The following is a 21688-nucleotide window of genomic DNA, read 5'->3' as shown; positions in this document are numbered from 1 at the left end:
CTGAGACGAATCATAGCGGCGTCTTTAGTCTCCGGATCATACTGGTACACCCAGCATTCGTCATTTGTCACCAACCGATCAAAAAAGTTCTCAACATTCGCATTACACAAATCCAACAATTGGAGAGAACGTCGCATTCGACATTGCTTCTGCAAAGGCGTCAGCAATCTTGGAACGTATCGTGAGGAGACTTTAGACATGTGCAGATGGTCATGTAAAATGCTGTGGGCAGACCCATCACTAATTCCCACTGCATTTTCGATTAAATGAATTGTCATACGTCTGTCACTCAGCACTAGCTGCTCAGCCTTTGCAACCGTCTCACTGTCTGTGGATGTTGATGGCCTTCCTTCTCTTGACTCGTCAAAGACACTTGTACGACTGCACTGGAACCCCCGTTTCCACTTTTTTACAATTTCATAGGATGGACAATTCTGCCCACAGACAGCTTTCATTTCTTCGTCAATTTCCTAAGCTTTCTTGCCCTGCAAATGCAGAAACTTGATCATTGCTCGATCTCCACTTTGTCAACCATTGCTTCCTTCAACAGATTCCGGGCTCCACCTCTGGTGTACGATCACCTACGGGAATGAAACTTCACATGTTAGTTATTGAATATGTAGACAATTTATATTAAAAACTGCATCTTCCTACTGATGTTTGATCTAGGTCAGAGTACGAACCTTTTGATACCCCCTCGTATTATGTTATTTTTAATGCGATCCATGCTATTTCAAACATTTCGCGACACACTAGGATTTTTAAGCGACTCACCAGAGGATCGCGACTTACAGAATATGAGGCCAGTTAAGGCAGTGAGGCATCTGTATAATGCTGTACATTGTGTGTGTTCGGTACATGAGAGTAATAAAATTATCAAAGCGCAGCTGATATAGTTTATTATACACTGCTCGTCATTGAAATTGATCCACCTAAAGGTCTACATGCTTTGAGCACAAAATACACAATACATCAAATCAGATTGTAAGTGGAGTGTAGATATCAGTGTAGAGAAGAAATAAATAAATTTTCTGTTTATACTTCGGGACGACCAAACGGTCAGAAGAGTTTTACAAGATACACAGAATACAAGAAACAGCACCGTATTCAGCAGGCAGGGGCTTGAACCCCGGTCACTCAAGGCACGTGTACTTATGCACCCGCGCGCCTGACCACTAGGCTACGGCGGTCTATATAGTATAATAAAAAAAATAGTAACTATAATGACTACACGATACAGAAAGCGGACTTTTTCTACATCTTCCCAAACAAACAAATAAAAATCCGATCACTCATACTTTCCTCGTTGCAAGAAATCGGCCATATAATGTTGAAATCTGTATATCAATTCAGTAATAGTTACAAAAATGGGCTGCAGATCAATATGAAGCGGGGCCTCCAATTATAGCGATAGAAACTCACTACCAAACGTCATGGTAGCTAGTCTCAAAAAAGTAACGATGTCATCTTGGAGAACAATAAGCCATGCTTCTACTTATGCTGCGAGTTGGGCAAACAACAGTTGTAGGGAGTTGATCCACATCACCTAGGAACTGTTGGAATATTATATATACACTGTGTGTATATATATATATATATATAGAATATAGTAACCGGATATAATATATATATATATATATTCAGTTACTATTATTATTATTATTACTGTTGGCTACCTACTTTTCCAAATGCCACATTATTAATTTCCTGTCTTAGTTCTTGAGTATTTCCTTATCTTTTCCTCGTATATTTTCTGGAGGTTGCTGGTGTTGGGCACCGCTATATCGATCAAGTAGGTAGCCATTTCCTTCTTGTCAATGCGGGTTATGTCTGGTCTGCTGTGTGGGATTGTCTTGTCTGTTATTATGGCACGGTCCCAGTATAGTGTTAAAGTGTGTTAGTTGTCTGACGGCACCAGGGGATTCCCCCATCTCCGCGGTCCCAGTATAGTCTGTGAGTAGAGGTTTCTAGTGTGGCTTGTGGCTCGTACTTCTAGTAATACGGTAGACTTTCTTTAATCAGCTGGTATATTTGCGCTAATTTCTGATGTATTATCCTAGCCACCTGGTCGTGTTTTTTAGTGTACTCCGTCTGGGTGACCACCCTGCATCCTTGCGGTAATGTGCTGGATTGTTTCTGAGGCTAGGTGGCATCGACAACATGTGTCATCTATTACTCCGGGGTCCTTGGCGATGTATTTCCTGTAGTTCTTGGTGTTGATTACCTCATCTTGGATGGCAAGCATGAATCCTTCGGTCTCGGGGAAAAGCTTTCCTTTTGTGGGCCAAGGGTTGGAAACCATTTTATCTATGTAGTCTTGATGGAGGTCATTGTAATGTCTGCCATGGAGAGTTTTCTTCGCCCATATTTCTGTCTGTTTCTTGTGTGTGTGTGTGTGTGTGTGTGTGTGTGTGTGTGTGTGTGTGTGTGTGTGTGTGTGTGTGTGTGTGTGTGTGTGTGTGTGGATCTCCTTAACAAGGAGATCTTGATATTGTCACAGTGACTGTGGTCGGTTTTCCTTTGTGAAAATGGCTGCAATTCGATTTTGTCGAGATAGAAGGTTCTTTTATGGACCCTTTTTGGGTACTCTAGCCCATTTAGTCAGTCTAGGGCAAAGGTTTTACGAGTTTTTCTCCCCGAAACCCGGGTTTTTTACCCCGCAAATATACCGTAATATACACGTCATTTACAGTAGATATTCTGACACCTCACGGACTCAGCTTCCTCGATTTTTATTCTAACCCAGTCCAACTCTCCTAATAGTAATACTGTTTATTTGTAATGCAGTGTCGCTACCAAGGCGACCAGTTCGAAGATTATGATTTTACTTTCGGTAAAAATGCAGAATAATGACATCATGTTGATTTTCATTTAACAATAGTTTGTTGGTTTTATTGCTGTATAAAATTATTTTTTTATCATTAGGAAGTTTCTTTTTAAAGTTCCACGAAATTTGGCTGACATATCGAGGAAAATTACTATAACCTTTGCGTCTTAATATATAGTCCATTTAATATTACTGTATTGTATTTGCCCTTTTTTTAAACTTTGCTAAGTTAATGATGCACCCTAGGCCTATTTGCTTACCAACCTTATGCCAATTAAAGAATAAACCCAGCGTTGGCGGAGAATCGATTCCAGTGCTCCTTTCTGTTATTATGGCTTCTGTCAATAAACCTCAGCAAGCCAAAATCTCTGGCCTCAGTGAACTGCCATAAATATCCGGCGGTTGCTTGAGTGTGAATATTGACTTAAACAGCATCTCACTAACGGAATAAAAGGCACTTTCATAACGCCGATACATTCTCATGATGCTGTCGACCACTTCTTGGGCGTGTGACGAAAATTCGCAAATGCTACAGTTTCACGTCATCTGTGACGTCACCGCTCAATGTTTCGCCTACATCGTTCCAATGCTGGTGGTTCCGAGCTGTATCACACATTCGGCCGTTAGTTTTCCAGAATGAATGGTGCCCTCGTTGAACTTGTAGTTTTCCTCGTCATCGCTGGTAAGTAATTCACACCACCTTAAGGATATTTGCATTTGCCAGTGATAAAATTGTATTATCTGAGGGAGAGCTTATTCTTTTGTAATAGAAAAGCGATGAATCCAGAACCGATATCCGTTCCTCTACACTACACTTCTTACAACCGCAGAAAACTGAAGATGTCGGAAGCATTGCCGGTGCAGTAAACACGCAATAATGTCGGTAGCTGATAATACCCGGTTATCCAGCTGGTTTGCAAATGGCATTCTTATAGTCATTGCTGCATAAAGCAAACTAATAAAGGTGCCCAAAAGGGATTAATGAGCAACGATCCAACTATTATTTTCTTTCAAGTCTTTTAATATAAAGGGTCCCTAGAGGTCCTCTCCCTTCTGTCTGCAAACAGTTCCTTAGTTTTCACTTGGGTGTATATCCGAGGTAAGTGGAAGACAGGCGCTTCCTTGCAAACAAGTTCCGTACGAGGCTCATTAATGAAAGACAAGAATTTAATATTGTCTTTCACATTGTGTAACCTCAATGAAATTCTTCTTTATCAGGTTTGTTTGTTGAAATATTTATTTTAATTGTGAAGTACAGTACTGCACGCATATTGCTTAACATTTTCGAGTTAAGAAAGATGTCTTTACATTAGTGCCTTAGTGCAAATGTGCTGGTACCTATTAGGGCATTTATATTCGTAATGAAGACACGAAAGATGTGCTACAGCAGATTATTTTATGAAATTATACGTCGAAGTTTTTCAGTGGAATGTTAGTAGTTCAAAAGGTTGCACGTGTATAGCAGTAAACATCGATTATATGAACGGCATATTATTATTGGTAATATGGACCAAAAGGAAGTATAGTTTTGGTGATGGTAGTTATAAATTGTATATTTATTCCGAATGTATTGAATATTTCATTTAATAAGCAGGTTGAGTTAAAATAACAGTAAATTAATATACCCACATTTGTTGAAATAAGATCAGTTTGGTAGATTCCAGTTAATCGTTCTTACAAAAGTAGAAAGAAAAGTCGAATATTGAAAATTTTGTTAAATCAGTAGTAACGTAACGTAACTGGAATCTGTACTCGTTATCAAATTCCTCGGGAGGTGGGGGGGAAAGTCGTGTAGTTCGAACGTGTGTTGAGCAAATAAATGGTACATGATGGTGCATAGTATTCGCTTTTCTCTTGAGCTAATAGTATTTTATTTTGACAATTTCTCTGGCAGTTTTTTACGATTATACTTGTATATTTGTAAATGTATTCTCTCAATAATGTGCATCGAGTTCTTTTAACCATCTAAGCAGATTTCGTAATAGGAGTTTTCATTAACGCAGATTCTTCTATTACTAGGGTTTCCTCCACCAGTGTTATGCGTACTTTTGAGTGGTGGGGAACATGAAGAAGAATAAGTGGAGTACTTTATTCTCTGTTTAAAAAGAAAATTAGGTAGTTAACACATGTTGACTAAAATTCAACAGTAGATGCATGATTTAAAGCAGGCATCCAATGTTGAATTTTAACATCGCATTTCATATGATGTGAAATATACAGTTTTGATCATAATACATTTATAATAATTGTGCTGAAAAGGGATCATATGTAATTATTCATACTTATAGGTTAAACGAAAACTAATTCATTGTTTATCTGAAGACTGGGTTCAGCAGAACCTCGGAACATTGCTAATATTTTAAGTGTTATTTGATATGGTAACACTTCAATAAATACTTTTTAAATTGCATTCACGTAGTATAACAGTGTACCTAGTTATCATTTAATCTGTACATTTATAAGAATTGTTTAAAATTTGTACTTAAATATAATTGAGCTCAACGTTCCATTAGCCCGTTTCGTTTAGCACTAAAAGAAAAGTTGATTTGACCTCTGTGTCAGATAGTCAATACGGAACGTTTCAATGACGTAGCCGTTGCCACTTAGAAGGACAGAACCTTTCGGTAGTCATAAGGATTTTCCCTCTGTAGAAATAAAGGTCTAGAACCATTTTTTATTTTTTATTTTAAAATAATGTTCATATTGCAGAGTGGACAAATTCAGAATCATAGAAAACAACGTTCCAGATAATCCCTTTTAAATATGCAGTTGCAATAAATTGAAACTGTCTAACGATCTAAATATTAGTCTAATAAAACTCTAAGATTTGTATTAAACGACAATTTTACCGATTTTGAATAAACTCTGATCTACATGTTATTAGGAAATAATATTATGAAATGATACTAAAACGTCTGGAGAATGAATATTATTTTAATACCATATTAAAATAAAAAAAAAAAAAAAAAAATGAGAATGCTACTTCCCAAGTGGTAAAATTATTTTCTGCAGAATTATGTTGTCTTCTACAATCCCCGAAAACTGTTACCACTAGTGATCAAAGACAGGCATATTTCATGGTGAGATCCGGAAAGGGCAAACTTACGGGGGAAGACTTCGATTATGTGGGCTACAGAGCTTGACAACCAGGCACCTTACAGGGCATGATTGGGGTCTATAAGACTCAGAGGGGATCATAAAATGAATGGAGGCGAAAATTTCGCTGTTATAAAGGATTCCAGAACTTGGGACCATAAATTCAAATTACGGAAAAGTTTGGACTTCATTGTAGGAAGTTTTCATTTAGCTAGCGAGTTGTTGATTACTGGAACAAGTTATCTCCTTGGGAAGTTGAGTTATTTCTTCACGTGAAGAAATTCAGAGGTCAGTTGACATAAGTGAGGAGGACAGCACATAATTAGTCTATGTTCTTATATATCTCGTTTTATCTTTTTTTATATTTTCCTTTATATTTTTATTATTTATTATTTTTTTTTATTTCTTTTTTTAAAAATTATTATTTATTTTGGCCAGTGCAGAAAAAGCCTATGTCTTTCTTACACTATATGTCTAATAGTAAGATCTCGGTATGCCATTGTTAATCTTATAAATTTTTTCGTGTCTATATTAACAGAAAACCTGATATGGTAGTTATGATATTCCGGCACTAGCCGAATTTTTTCGAAGACAGGTAGGTAATACGAGTAGTATATCCGTATTCACTTAAATATTCCCACTGGACTGGTCATCATACTTAATTCTAAGGACAATGGAACTATTCAGCGAATGTAAAGCTGATCCATCCAACCTTTGAAACCGTTTAAGTTTGAAACCCATTAACTTGTTGAAATCAACAAGTTAATGGGTGGTTTATATTTGGATGATTTAGCAGGTCCTGAGCGGAGATTCTGGCTATCCCTCATCCTTGAAATACATGTGCCTCTGTAGCCCTGACACTAATCTGAAATAGCCTAACCGAACTTTCAGGCTAAACGAACGAATTTTGTACCATTATAGTTGTAGTCCTTTGTTAGATTTTGTACAGTATGTCGCATGATATTCAAGGAAGAAAACTTTATTTTGCTTCTGCTGGGAAAAATAAATAAAAAAACTTCATTATTCCATCCTCAAAAAAGTATCTATCCAATTCTTCCTTGAATTTTGCCAAACTCCCCGCTTCAGCTACCCTTGCAGGCATCTTGTTCCAATGTCCCACAACTTTCTGCTTGAAGGTAAACTTGATGAGATCTGGTATACTGTCACTCCCTAAAGTTTTATATTTGTTCTCTGTGGTTCTTATCTCACTCATCACTGTGAGAATATTCATTTTACTATTCCTCTCATTCTTCTACACTTTAAACAAGTGTAGAAGAATGAGAGGAATAATTCCGCTACACTTCAAACAAGTTCCCCGCCCCGACGTGTCTGGTTGCTAGTCTTTGAAGACCATATTTTTTAAGCTTCTTCAATAGGGATTAATGCTTAGCAGTCTTATTTGCACTTTCTATAGAGGTCCTATATATCTTTATTTATATGCGGCCTCAGGACCTGAATATAACATTCCAGGTGTTCGCATCATCGTCTTGTAGACAGGATTAATGAAATGACCTTCTACTTGCAAAATTCAGATAAATCACACAATTTCCTTTTTGCCACCTACTTACACTGCATATTGAACTTCGCGTCATCCTGTACATCCTTTAACATAGCGGATTACTTGCATAATTTCCCATTACAAAGTGTGTTTCCATTATTGAAACACAAAATCAGCTCGGTTGATTTTATATTCTGTAGCAAAATATTTCTAAATCACAGTGTAAAATTAGACTAGCGTTATACAAAATGTTTGCATTATATGGATTTAAATGTTTGTGCGTTTCCGCTCTGCATCAATAAGCAGCGCTGAATAGCTGCATTCATCGTTATCAGCTGGGAACCGAAGTGATCGCAGTAAGCGACGTCTGCTATAATTTCAGTTTGCAGCATAAAATTTACTTTGTGTACAATAAAATCATACCGTGTTTAATTATATTGTAGACAACGTAATTTGATTGATTTAAAATAAAAACAATTCGACGTGTTAATGTTTTTATTTTATTGACTGCGTATCAAACTGTGGAATAATTGAACTGAAGCAAACGAATTGGATTATAAACCGACAACGAAATTAGAACAAATTAACTTCAGAAAAACAAGTAATATGGCAACAGAGCACAAACTGTTCTTGGATATGGAGTGCGATTTTAGGCAGAGGACAGAAAGTGTTTCATTGTGATATAGCCTTGATATTTGAGAGACAGTCATCATTTATTGGTATGATGCATTGATTCATTCAAAGCCCAACATGGGAGGCATGTTCGTGAAGAGCGAATAAACCGCGTAGATATTGTCTTCCCTTTCCCGCTTTGTTAATTTTTTCTTTCTGAAAATTTAGGATGCTCGTAGGCAACACAAAGCTGCTAAAGTTACCGCTGGTCATTTAACCTGAGTGCAAATGTTGACATAAATTTTATTATAAAAGCTCTCCGATAGATTAATATTAAGATTTATTAAAAGTGTCCAGGCCCTCAAAATTTGAGCAGTAAGCAATTAAATTCCATTAAACACACACGCACACTTCTCTCGCGAGTAGCACAGTACGTATAAGCATTGTCCTACCCACACAAGATGGGAAATAGTAATAGCCATATAGTGCAAGGAAGCCAAAGGCTTTTGCTGCACTAATCGCAAAAAAAAAAAAAAAAGAAAAAAAAAATATATATATATATATAATAAATAAATAAATTCGAAAACGAGTAGATAAGAAAATTCCCTCCTCACCTAGGTATCTGTCCAGTTGACCTTTGAATTTATTCAAACTGTCATCCTCAACTACCTGTGAAGGCATCCTGTTGCAAAAATCAACGACTCTCTGGCTAGAAGAAAACTTCCTATAATCCAGTCTAAACCTACCTCTTCCCCTGTAATTTGAATTTATGCTACCGAGTTCTGGAATTCCGTATAACAATGAAAATTCCGCCTTCGTTCATTTTACTAACCCCCTCTTAGAGCCTTATAAAACTCAGATAGGTCACCACTGAGATGACTGGTTGCCAAACTCTGCAGCCCACATAATACGGGGTCTTTCTTCGTATAGTTTCCCTTGCCAGTCTTTGGACCCTATTAAGAAGATTAATGTCTTTTTTTTCCAGATGAAGTCTCCATACTATTTCAAATGGGGTTTTACAATTGCCTGATACAGAGGGACTATGACCTCCATATCTCTACGGAATAATGTTCGATAAGTCATCGATGGGATACCATGGGCTTTCCTGGCTGCCTGTTTACACTTCTCAGAAAACTTCATGTCTGCCCGTTTTATAACTCTCGCTGTTCCCCAGGTGAATACTGCTTAGTACTGATCATTAACTACTCTACCAATCTTTTCATCGTCTGCAAATTTTGACGTCAAACACCCTGCAGTTTTCTGCATTATAACATAGTTGCCACTTTTCTGACCATTCTTGCAGTCTGTTAAAGTCATTCTGAAGGAGCACTGCTTGGTACTGATCATTAACTACTCTACCAATCTTTACGTCTACAAATTTTGAAATCACGCCTTCTATTCCATCGTCGATGTTGTTTATGAAAATCAGAAACAACAGTGGTCCAAGGACTTGATCCTTGGGGAACCCCTCTTCTGACTTTACACCAATCTGAAGAATATACATTAATCACAACTCTCTGCCTTCTTCCCTGTAGCCACCCAGCAGTCCATCTTAGAATTTTTCCAGTAATCCCAGAATGTTCCAGCGTATACAATAACCTCTCATGAGAGACTGAGTCAAATACCTTGCTAAAATCCAAATAAACTACGTCAAAATTTTTTCCTACACCCAGCACATGAGTAACTGTGTCAAAATAGCTAAGTTAGTTAAATATGAGTTTCCCTTAACAAAACCATGTTGTGTATCATTCAGAATGCCATATGTATCTAAATATTCCTGGATTGCACTCTTAATCATTGCTTCTAATATGATCCCTATCAATGAAGTCAGACTAACCAGTCTGTAGTTACCGTCTTCGCTCTTAAAACTGCCTTTAAGTATTGGTGATAAGTTGGCACTTCTCCAATCCAAAGGAATCATGCCGAAATCCAAAGGCCCTCATAATGAACTTAAGGATACAGTACACTACCTGGCAACTTCTCTCAAAATGGGTATGCCATCAACTTTAGGAGCCTTACTTACCTTTATGCTGGAAAGGTTTTCTGATTAAAAAAAAAGACATCTGCAATTTTGAAATCAATAATTTCATATGATCCAGCCTCTTCTGAGCATGAATGGTCTTTATTCAGTAAAGACAGATGCAAAGTACCTGTTCAGTTCACCGCAACATTAGCTGGATGGTTTAAGGGTTTCTCACACCCAGTGCTCAGAGAAAAATGTGAATCAAAGTCCGATCTGATACACATTTTTCTTCCTTGTTTTCACATACATGAAAAATTCCTTGTTTCTCTTCTTTGCTCTCTTAGCCAGTACTGTCTCATACGCAGCCTTGGTCGCTCTAACCTTACCTGTGATACTATGACAAATCAACTTGTAGCTCTTGTAAGCTTCAGTACTTTTCATTGCTCTGTAACTGTCCCATATTCTCTTTTTCTGCTCTATGTGACAGGCCAGTTCCACATTAATCCATTATGGCATCCTCCTCCTGCAATATTTTCTTAATGATATGCATGTGTTCATGGCTTCTGTGATTTTTGCTTTAAAGGTATTCCATAATTCAAGTGTATTCGCCCTCACTCTGCAATCTATCCAATTAAGATGCGATATAACGCCTTGTTATAGACGTCAATATAGACGTTTTGTTAGCCCCGTATGTCAGCATTAGTTGTCCTAACAAGGCAGTTTCAGTCATTTTATTGACAACATTCCTAATATAACTGTAGACTCAGTTAAGACTAAGTATTCTTCTTTAGTTTACTACCCTGACACACACCCCTTGCAGTTATTTTGGCTTGTTTCCCTATGTTTGTATTATGCATGTTTCTCTTCTCTTCCTGCTCATTTGAAATGTTACTACCCTCAGAACGTCTTGCCATCATCGGCTGTTGCAACAAACAAGAATTCTTGAGGTGAGTACAAGCATTTATTTGACCCATATCATCAGATAAACGCGGATCTATATTATCCTTCTCCCCGCCCTAACTAGCAGTTTCCCTGAACCTTTAAGGTATCCTCAATGATACTGGCAATAATCGTTGAACCACATTTGTTCAAATGAATACCATCTCTACAAAATAGATTCCTTCTACCTAAAAAGTGCGGGCCACGGTGATAAAAATTTTCCCCCAGATTACTGGGTTTGAATTCCATCAATGACGTGAGGAATTTTTATGGGCTCTTTTCACAACGTGACTGAGTTCACTAGCCTTTGGCGAGGGTTGCACGCATTTTCTCCTGGAAACTCGGTTTTTTTCGTACAGAGATTAGGCAAATCGACCACAGGACTTACGCAATTTACAGACAATATTTGTAGAAGAATAAGAGAAATTTACCTAACAAGACAGATATTTATTTGAAACAGAATTTATAAAATTTATTTCTTATTTATTTTAATTAACTTAATTGTTATTTTAAGTAAATATTGTATTATTATTAGTAGTAGTAATATTATTGTATTATTGTATTGTATTAGTAGTAGTTATGGGGGTGGTTATGTCCGGCTATTATTATTGGTTGAGGAAGTCTGTCTATCCTACAGGTTACTGGATGGCTGCTTTCTGGAGTTCCTAGATGTTTTCTTTGAGGTCTTTTGCTGCGAGGTTGTTATGTGGGACCTTTGGCACCATGCCTGTGAGCGACACGGTGATCGAAATGGTCGTTACTTGTTTCATAGACAACAACTCTTTGACTTCATGTATAAGGTCTGATGTATTAAATTGTACTTCCTGACCTTTTCTTCCCAGGTTTCATAGAGGTTGCTGGTATTGAACACTGCCATGTCGATCAAGTAAGCAAGCTTTTCCTTCTTTTCATTGACAAGAAGGACTCCTGGTACTTGGCGATGTATTGGCTGTAGCTCCTGGTCTTGGCTGGAGAGAGTGAATCTTTTGGTCTCGGGGAAGAGCTTCCCATTCGTGAGTCATGCGTTGTGGAAGCCATTTTATCTATGTAGTCTTGATAGAGGTAATTGTAGTGCCTGCCATGGAGTGCATTCTTCGTTCATCTCTCTCTCTCTCTCTCTCTCTTCGTTTTATTATTATTAGACCAGCTAAACATTCAGAAATAATACATGATAATAGTGACAAATGGGCCTGGAGTACTGGGGTCCATAGTTTAACAAATAGATATTTAACACATGATAATATGTTTGTTATTAGTGAAAATAAGGAAAAATTACTCTGAAAACTCACAAAACAACTTTTGACAAGAGAACAGCTATTTATTTTGCTCCTATTGATATAGTATTAACTATGAAGTCAATATGTGCACGAGTCTTACTATATAAAAAAAAATAGGAACAGCTTTTGACAAGAGTATTGAAATCAGTATACGAAGAATTTGGCTCAATTCTGATTACAGAAAAGGGATATTACTATTATTTCAAATTTTAGTCAAAAGCTAAAACTGAATGTAATTAATTCTAAGAATAAAAAACAAATATGCTCTTTGATCAACTCACTCGCTCAGCTCTTCTTTGTAGAAGATATGTTTCTAACTAAATAAGATTTAAGACATTTTATCAGCAAGTCATTATTTATTTGGACTTCAAATTTAAAAGAAGTTATTCCATAAGTAAACTGAAGAGTCCTTAACTAGTAAATAACTCATTTATAATGGATCAGTTGAGATATTTTCATTGCGATATCAACTAAATTTTAATTTATAAAATCAAGTAGTTTTCTCTACTCTCTGAATACTTTTTTATTTTATATTATATTATTTTTATAAATATTGTAAGTTCTTCGTGCTGGATTTTTCTTCATTTGAACGGCATCCGGTTTATTCTTAAAACCTCTTTCGTCGGGAAAACAATCTTTTTCTTTTGTACGGCAGCAAGCTTCTTAATAGAAGCCTATGTATTCGCTCTCTCGGGATCGCTACTAGATACAGTACAAAGTGCAGTATATTCTTTCAGTTATCTCATTTATATTTCATTATTCACAACTTTTATCGCTGCCACCACTATTTCTTAAGGAATGATGGTTTCTTAATGGAATGGAGAAGTTTTGGCTAATGAACTACCGAAGGAAAATGGCCATTTTAAAAAAAAAAGCTCGCCGAAGAGACAAGGTTAACATGAAGTAAGGTTGCAGTTTCTGGATACGAAAGACAATTTTTGATAAAATATAATGTCTAAACACAACAAAATATAATATCTAAAATAAACTATAGTAAAATCTGGCGAGATCCTGAAGGGGTTTAGTAAAATGAAAAATGGAAGAATGTTTTCAATGGAGGGCGACCAGAACAAGAAGGCACAGATAAAATCGTAGGAAGTAATAGTAGAATAGATCTTATGAATTTACCTTCGGGCAGCACGTTGTAGAACGTTGGAATAAATTTCCGGCAAGAGTAGTTGGGGCAAAGCGTTTGGAAACATTCAAGGAGTATTGGTAGTAGGCACTTTTTGACGATCGGATTAATACAAGAGCTTTTTCTTTCTTTTTTTTTTTTTTTTTTTTGGCAGATTCAGAATAAGTTTGCATACTTGTATCGTCTTGCCATTTTAATACTACCCTGCTCGATAAAACTAACAGAACATACGTAGAAAACGTGGTGTAACTCGTGCAGCTTGCGATTAATCTGGACAAAAATTTGGGCGCTGGTTTACCATAGAATAACGATGAAATGAGGAGACAGCGAGAAACTTCGGACAAGTGAAAGGTATATTTATAGAGGTTATATAAGAATTACCAAAAAAAGGTCACATTACAGAAGTATAATGTTCGAACACATGTTCGATCGGGCTTAAATCTGTTGATTATGCTGGCTACGGCAGTCGTTGGATATCTTCAGAGTCAAGATATTCCTTCACCACTTGACCTTTATGTGCAGTAGTGTTGTCGTGCATGAAAAGAAAATCTGGGCCAACCGCACCCATAAAAAGTGGCACATAGGGTTCGAGGATCTGTTCTCGGTATCTCTGCGCCGTTACGGTACCCTTATCGAAAACTTGAAGAAGGGTGGTGCCGTTGATCATTCCGTCCCACGAGAACACTGCTTCGACCGTAAGTGTCCCTGTCTCTGATGTTGTAGGGATGGTACCGCATTCCTCGTTGTCTCCAGATGAATTGGCATCTAGAACCTGCTTGTAAGCTAAAAACGGGACTGATCAGAGAACAGAACTGTATCCAATTTTTCAGGGCTCCAAGTCACATGTTCATGGCACCAGTTTCGACGAGCTCTGTGGTGGTTTGGGGTTAAAGTGTAAAGTATTTGGTGTCTAACGGCACCAGGGGCTTTCCCCCATCTCCAATGCATGGTTGTTTTTTGTTTGTTATTTGGTTTTTAGGAGCATTACCAACTAAAGCCATATTGCTCCGGGATATGCGGTGGTCATTCCCTGACCTTTCCGCATCCTCCGTATTTGATGGTGACCGGCTCGAACCCCGGTCTAATCAAGAAGCGTGTGCTACGCACTGCTGCTCCTTCCCACCTGGCTACGGAGGCGCCCCAATGCATGGGCTTTCCCCCATCTGCGCTACACTTACAATGCATGTTGTATGCATTGTAGGTGTAGCGCAGTGAAAGCCAGAGATTTACAAAAAGTATATGGGCAGTGTCCTGTTGTGTAAGGTCATGGCATGTTGTACCATTTACCGTTGGGCCCCTAGTGGGACCCATCATTGCCCACACTTGCCCCATGGAGGCAGGTCAGGGTACCCAGCAGATTTATATTCAGCACTCTGGCAGGCCCTGGCCACCTAGTTTCCGGAGATTTCAGTGGCTATGGCCTTAAAAAAAAAAAAATGCGTGGCACATCGCTTTACTAGAACTACGCCGAAAGGGTTAAAAGTTGAAGACTGGGGGATAAGCAAAAGTATGGGGACATAGTGGATAGTGGCATAGTGTTTGGGTAAGGTGCCACTGTGCTTTCCCGCATCTACGCCATCAGTACTCTTGTGATGTATACAGAACTCTGTAAAAGCCAGAAAAAGTGTAGTGTGTTGTATGTGAAGAGTTTTGTGTTGGGTTCTGTTGTAATGTTCTGGCTCCTTAGCCTCAGGGCCTTAGTGGGACTCCACGTTGTCTGCCACCACCACCACTGGGCGGTGAGCCAGGCTTCCACAGTATTCTGGCTGCTCTCTGTCAGGGGTAGCCTGAGCTTCCTGACAGAGAACAAAAAAATAAAATAAATAAAATGATAATAAATAAATAAAATAAAAAAAAAAAAAAAACAGTGAGATTGAGTGGGGAAGATCGTACGAGAAGCGGAATCAAAGTGGGAACAAGGAGGAGGAGGACAAGGAAAGAAGGCATCCTCCAGCGGATCAAAGAGGTCAGAAGGAGAAGTGGAAATCACCCCTGACATTGGGAGCCCACCCATTGCCAGGGCAAGGAAGACAGTTTGCAGAACAAGGAAGGTCTACAAAGGAGAGCGCCATGTTGGCATACCACATCTGGCAAGCCAGATTTCAGCTGCACCCGACCAACCCAAAGGTATTCAGGTGAAGAAAAAAAAAAAAGGTGCGAAGAGTTAGTGTCATCAGTTGGGTTGTCCTGGAATTGGTATTGAGTGCCTCAAGTGGGTAGAACGCCTACTCTGTAATACATCTTGAACGAACTCAATGAGAGCTATATAGAAGTTTTCTTCCGTAAGAAAAAGGTTCTCAGAAATTCGGGGATTTTCCTGTATCTTCGTGAATAGTCTAGTCTGGTAGTCGTCATACTGGGGACAGAGGTACATGACATGTTCCCAGTTTTCTTCATGGTCACAGAGACAGAATAGGTTTTCTTCAATTCCAAGCGTGGCTAACTTATGTCTAAATGGACCATGCCCTGTAAGCAGGAAAGTGACTTGGAGACCTGGAGCAAACCAGGGAGGAGACTTTGGGTATGTCAGTGATACAGTTGGAATAAATTTTTTGGTAACAGCACCTTTTGTTGTTGAATCTCAGTGATCCTTCCATATTTCACGCAGTTTGTCTGCTGTCCTTCTCTTTTCTTGTTTTGGATCATTTACCATATCAAGTTGAATGCCAGCGACTGTGCAAGGGATCCCTTTTCTGAGTTTATGATGTAATCCGCTCTTTATGACTTCAAGGTGGAGGGGCATACAGCCAGCCAGGACCTGGAGAGCAGGGGTTCTTACGGTGCAACAAGCTCTTGTGATGGTTAAAAGCATAAAACATTGGTATGTGGACAATAGGGAAGACGTTCCCAGGTTGAGGGGAATAACTCTCAATCTACATACAGTAACTTAAAATCTTGACGTCCAGAGTGCACATCCTCCTTGGCATCATCCTTATTGAAAAACAAATTTCGACATGATTGCACCCTATCCTTTTTCTTCTTCTTACTTTCATTATGGAATTCTTTTATAGCAGCGAGGATCAATAGAAACCAGTCTTCATTACTACAAGCAGGACTCCGAATGGACGCTGGAATGTCTTTCTGGTACGTCAAACATTTCGGTAAAGTGATATTATGTATTAACTGTCTTCTGCACACATTATCCTGACGAGCATTCTTCTTCGTAATTTTCCATTTTAACCCTGTGTCACAATCGAGATCTCTCTGTAAATCGGGACATCATCCGTGGTCGTATGAAGACCTCATATATTCCGATATTCATCGAAAAGCCCCTTTAGGTGCTTCAAGAAATTCATCAGTGCCCAACTTTCTTAGTTCCTTTTCACTCTCTTTATCAGGTAACTCCACTGAGCTTTGGATTCACTCAACTGAACCGAGTCTTGTGTTGAGCTCTTTAGCGTGTGGCACCAGCAGCTTTTTCAACGTTACAGAATTCTAATTCCAAAGTGAATAATCCTCTCCTGCCCTATTTGGGTGTGTTTCCTGTTGGAACAGAAAAATCGGCAATACATTCTGATTGTAATTTCCTTGTGTTGTTTGTGTGTGTGTTAAACTCAAAAGCAACTAATGATTTGGTACATCAGTATGGTGTGCCTGCAAATTGCTTTTCTTTACGATCGATTTTCCTGTTTGCTGTTGTTAAAAGACGAGCTTTCTGGAGTTAAAACCATGCAACTTTCGCCTGAGACCGGCTTATTTAAAGATAAAAAAAATTCATCTCATTGTTGACGAGATTTAAACCAAGGCCTTCTCCTCCCTGGGGGTGGTGTTTATATTCACTGTGCTACCGCGAATAATGGCAAACCACTCGTGTCACAAGGCCATGGTAACATAAGCTTTCTTCTTTGATTTCAAAACCAGAGGAAGCTAAAGTCTTTCAAAGCTCTTGGTTTCTCCTAGTGATAAACGAATGTCGCTTTCAACTTGACATTTCAAGTGGTATTATCTCCCAGGGGGTGTCAGTTGATTCTTGGTTTGCCTGCCTGGACTGCTCAGGTTTGCACTGGCCGACAGCACGTTAGCGAAATGTAAACTTTCTGAGGTCTGCTCTATTAGTTTTTCCTCTGTTAATTTATGTTTATTACCCCAAGTATCCCATTTCAGTTTTATTCCACTTCCATTCACTTTGTTCTTCTTTTTCCTCCGTGCCTTGTACACCTCAATCAGCTATGTTCCCCTTCCCGCGCGTACACACAGAATTATGCTTAGCTTTCCCAATATGTAATCCACGTCTTTGTGGCCTTTCCTCATGTTGATGACACTTTGCTATTCTCAAGAAACGAGCCGCCTGTCTTTGGAACTTTCAAGAAGATTAATGCCTTTCTTTCGATGCGGTCTCGCGATTTGAAGACAGCGGTCCAAATTTCTCGAACCAGCTGTTGCGAAAAATTTTAGAAAATCATTGCAATTTTCTTCGTACTCCCTAAGATTGTGGAAAATACTCTTGTTCTTCTCCTTTATCAAAATGTAATTTACATTAACTCTCTAAGGCTTGCTGATTTGCCAGCTTCAAACCGAGCAATAGCTTTAAATTTTGTTTTCGAAGTGGGCATTATTCATTGGCTTCTTAGCTTCTCATTTCATCTCGAAGCTAGAGGCGCTTGAGCTTATTCCAAAAATAAAGTCAATAAGACAAAATCGGCAGACAGTTAACTGGTTTGAGAACCTCATCAGAAATTCTTGGTAGACTGGCGCTGTTGGGCGATTGGAAGTTACATTAATGGCGCTTGAGAGAGGTGGTATGTGACCACGGATAAGAGAATCCGTGGTCGACAGACATGAGAGACGACGGATCAGGAAGTCGATGAGGGCCCACAGAAAACACTATCGTACTGAAAACCGTGCTTAAGAATAAAACCAATCTTATTAAAATAGAAAATGATTTAAAATAATAAACATCCATGTTTATCATATTGAAAATGCTATTGTGTCATTTATCGTATTAGCCTAATTCAAGTTCTAACAAAGAATTAAAACATATTTTATTAGATGTAAAAAGCAATTTTTTAATTTGACACTTTTCATTTGCTGAAATATCTTCATGAATGAAGGAGAATCGCAGATTTCTCCCGCGAAAGGAGTCATAAGGATGGACGGTGATCTGTATTCTCAATTGGTTGTATTAGTTGGGAATATCAACAGATGATAGGTGTCACTGTGGAAATAGGGAAACATGGAATATATATATATATATATATATATATATAATCTTTATTGTGTACAAAAGGATGTATACAATTTACCCTTCACGGCAAGAATGCCAGGGGCTTCACATTGGCTGGTGGAAGAAGGCCTTGAGGACGGGGCCCACATCGAAGTTCGGGTTCATCCCCCAGGGCCAACAATATAATAAGTTTCAGTTAAATTATTCACAGTATTCATATTCATAAATCACATTGCGTTTCACTGCACGTGGACCTCAGAATGGAATTTAAAAAATCAACTAAAGAAATTGGCAGATGGGAAGACGGCAAAGAGGACTGTATGTTGAAAATGGAAACGGCATTTAAGTCATTTCACTTTGTAGTAGTTGAAATTTTCAACTACCGCATTGTATTAAGAGTATTACTGCAACTTCAGAGTTTGCAATAAGAAGTATCTGGTTTGCAATAAGAAGTACATGGTATGGTAATGATAGCCAGGAAGTTTTACTTACGTTGCTAGCTAGATAAATACATATAAATAGATAAATGCATATATATACACTGAATTATGACCACCTACCTAATACTTCGTTGGTCCTCCTTTTGCCCTCAGTAAAGCAGCTGTCCGACGTGGCATTGATTCAACAAGATGTCGGAAGCGTATTACCAACCAATCTTGTATTACACCATGCCATTCGGGAAAAAGTGTAACATAGCGGGGTGTACACAGTCAGCAAGCAGTTGACGAGAGTGGAGACCTGATACGTTGTTCTACATGCATCAGAGGTCCAAGTTCCTGCCAGTGAAACAAGCCCCATACCATACAACCGCCTCCACCAGCCTGCACTCTTGATACCCTGCATGATGGACCAAGAGCCTCACGTTGTTGACGCTAAATCAGTACACGACCATCCACGGTGTGAAGTAAATAACGTGACTCGTCCGACCAGCACACCTTCTTCCAGGTCTTCTAACGTCCAACTTGCTTACTCTTTGCACCAGGTGAGTCTTTTACGCCGATGAACCTTGGTTAGGAGAGGATGTCGTAGGGGTCGTCTGCTGGTATAGCCGATACGTGCGACACATGGTCATTCCAGATATTGTTCCGAGTGGCCCGTGTTGTATTGGGTAGTCAGCTCTTCAACAGTGCTGCGCCTGTTCGCCTGTACGAGTCGTCGGACCCGGTGCTCACATCTAACTTCTACCTTTCGCTGACCTTTGCAGTTTTGCCGCCTGTCCTGGTACAGTTTAATTACGGCGGCTCTGGAACACCTCACCAGTTCAACCGTTTAGGATATCGAGGCACCAGCTCGTCGAGCACCCACAATCTGTCCTCTATCGAAGTCCGATATAAATCCTTTTACCCATCACGCTCGGAATTTTATTACCTACCGAACCACTGACACCTTATCTATGCTACGTAGGTCGACAAACTGCGCACTCTCGTACCTCACGTGGTCAACGGGTCGCATTCAGTTTTCATAGGGGTGGTCATAATTCAGTGATCACTCAGTGTATTGTAGTAGCTGAAAACTCAAAACGAAATATTGTTTTTGCAGGACAAGTGGATGTGTTTTTTTTTTTTTTATGTGAACCCCAAACACGAGAGGTATTAGAACCTAGAGTACTTAGTACCGTGCTTGGGTGTGATAATATTCTGAGTTAAAAGATGAATGCTTGTTCTGCGGCGTATTTTACGCCATTTCAAGAGATACGATATGTACATACAGTGTCAGTACGGTGGCAGAATTGGAACTCAAGAATAAAATATGCATATATATTGCGTCAGGAAGACATTGGCATGTAGTGGCTCCAGCTGGTCTATAGGTGACTTATCTGAAATGGAAGAATTTTGGGGAATCTTCCTGTGGCAGCTAAGTTTGGGTATGGAAGATTGCCTAGGTTAGCTAATTCAGTTACACATGAATGGCACAAGTATTTTTGTGTGGCACATCACGGGGAAATGAAGGAACAAGCTGCTGAATGGATATGATGCGGATTATTATGCATGGCGATGAATATAGAAGAATACATGAAGAATTACAGTTCCAACAGTTCATGTTGCTGTGAATTTATAGTAGTATATATTTATAGTAGTATATGAATCATGAGTTCAAATGGGTTGAGCTCATGCTGCTCTGTCTGTGTGATGTACAGCTCATTGTGGTGTGCATGATGATAACAGGTAGTAATTGGTTACGATGCAGTATAAAAAATATGGTAATCGGTTATGATGAAGTTCTTTGTGCTGAAATTTAGATGATTATGTACTGGTACCACCATACGTATGATTGTGTGGGGACTGTATACGTTACTATATGCTGTATGGACAATATGCCGACCGGGCTAGTCGGGTGGGTAATGCCTGCCTGGCAACTCAAAGGTCGCGGGTTCGAATCTCGCCTCGGGCTTGGATCAGAGTAGTGCAAAAACCTTGGGAGGTGCATTATGGCCACAAAAGCCGATGCGCCAACAACTAACAAAAAAAAAAAAAAAAAAAAAAAGGACAATATATTATCTACTATGGGGCAAAATATTGATGTGTAACACTACACGGAACTGCCTTGCCGCGTAAAGTAACGTACATAAAACGCGTGGCGGGTATTTCATAATCTGGCTTGGAACCGCTCTAACTTAAGAAATTAAAAAAAAAAAAAAAAGGAGATGAGCAGTAAACAAAGAAAAACAAACGAATAGGAAAAGCTTCCTGGTGCAGCAAACTTAATAATTGAGTTGTTGCTAAATGCGGATATCAATATGTCATCGAAAGAAAATGTCATGTGGAAATTAACGTATTCTTGTGTGTTTGAAAAAAGAAATTAAAAATGATCATTCTGTTATTCAATAAAAACTGTTAACATAACAAAAATCCGAGATATATAAATGAGCGTATTCATTACCATTCATGTAGTAGTAGTAGACACCATTATCCTAAAAGCGAAACGGCGGCTTCCTAATATTGATCCTTCTATTTTTCCTCTTCGAAGTTCAGGAATGAATAGCTTGCGTATTGCGTGACTGATAAATATGTATGACTGTTGACTATATACTACATGGCATTAAGCTGGCCTTCCTTTAAATATCATTTCTCAACTATTTTAAATTATATTTGGGGCCACGGTTAACACGCATGCTTCATTGAATGTTACTAGAGTATTCCATTTTGATTCTAGGATCGAACACTCGAACATTTGAAG

General features: G+C 38.7%; 1 protein-coding gene across 1 annotated transcript in view; it reads left to right on the top strand.

The window, feature by feature from the left end:
• Positions 1-3418: 3418 nt before the first annotated feature.
• LOC150078436 (uncharacterized) overlaps positions 3419-21688 on the top strand; it is a 166049-nt gene continuing 147779 nt past the window's right edge. Inside the window, exon 1 of the mRNA XM_090385122.1 lies at positions 3419-3509. Within this exon, the coding sequence (XP_090241248.1) occupies positions 3464-3509 (46 nt within the window). The 5' untranslated portion in view covers positions 3419-3463. The remainder of the gene's footprint in view (positions 3510-21688) is intronic.

Source organism: Mastigoproctus giganteus, chromosome 11, assembly GCF_048544385.1.
Source record: "Mastigoproctus giganteus isolate SK-2022 chromosome 11, ASM4854438v1, whole genome shotgun sequence".
Lineage (NCBI taxonomy): Eukaryota > Metazoa > Arthropoda > Arachnida > Uropygi > Thelyphonidae > Mastigoproctus > Mastigoproctus giganteus.
Note: the sequence above shows the minus strand (reverse complement) of the source record. Positions and strands in the feature narration are given on the sequence as shown.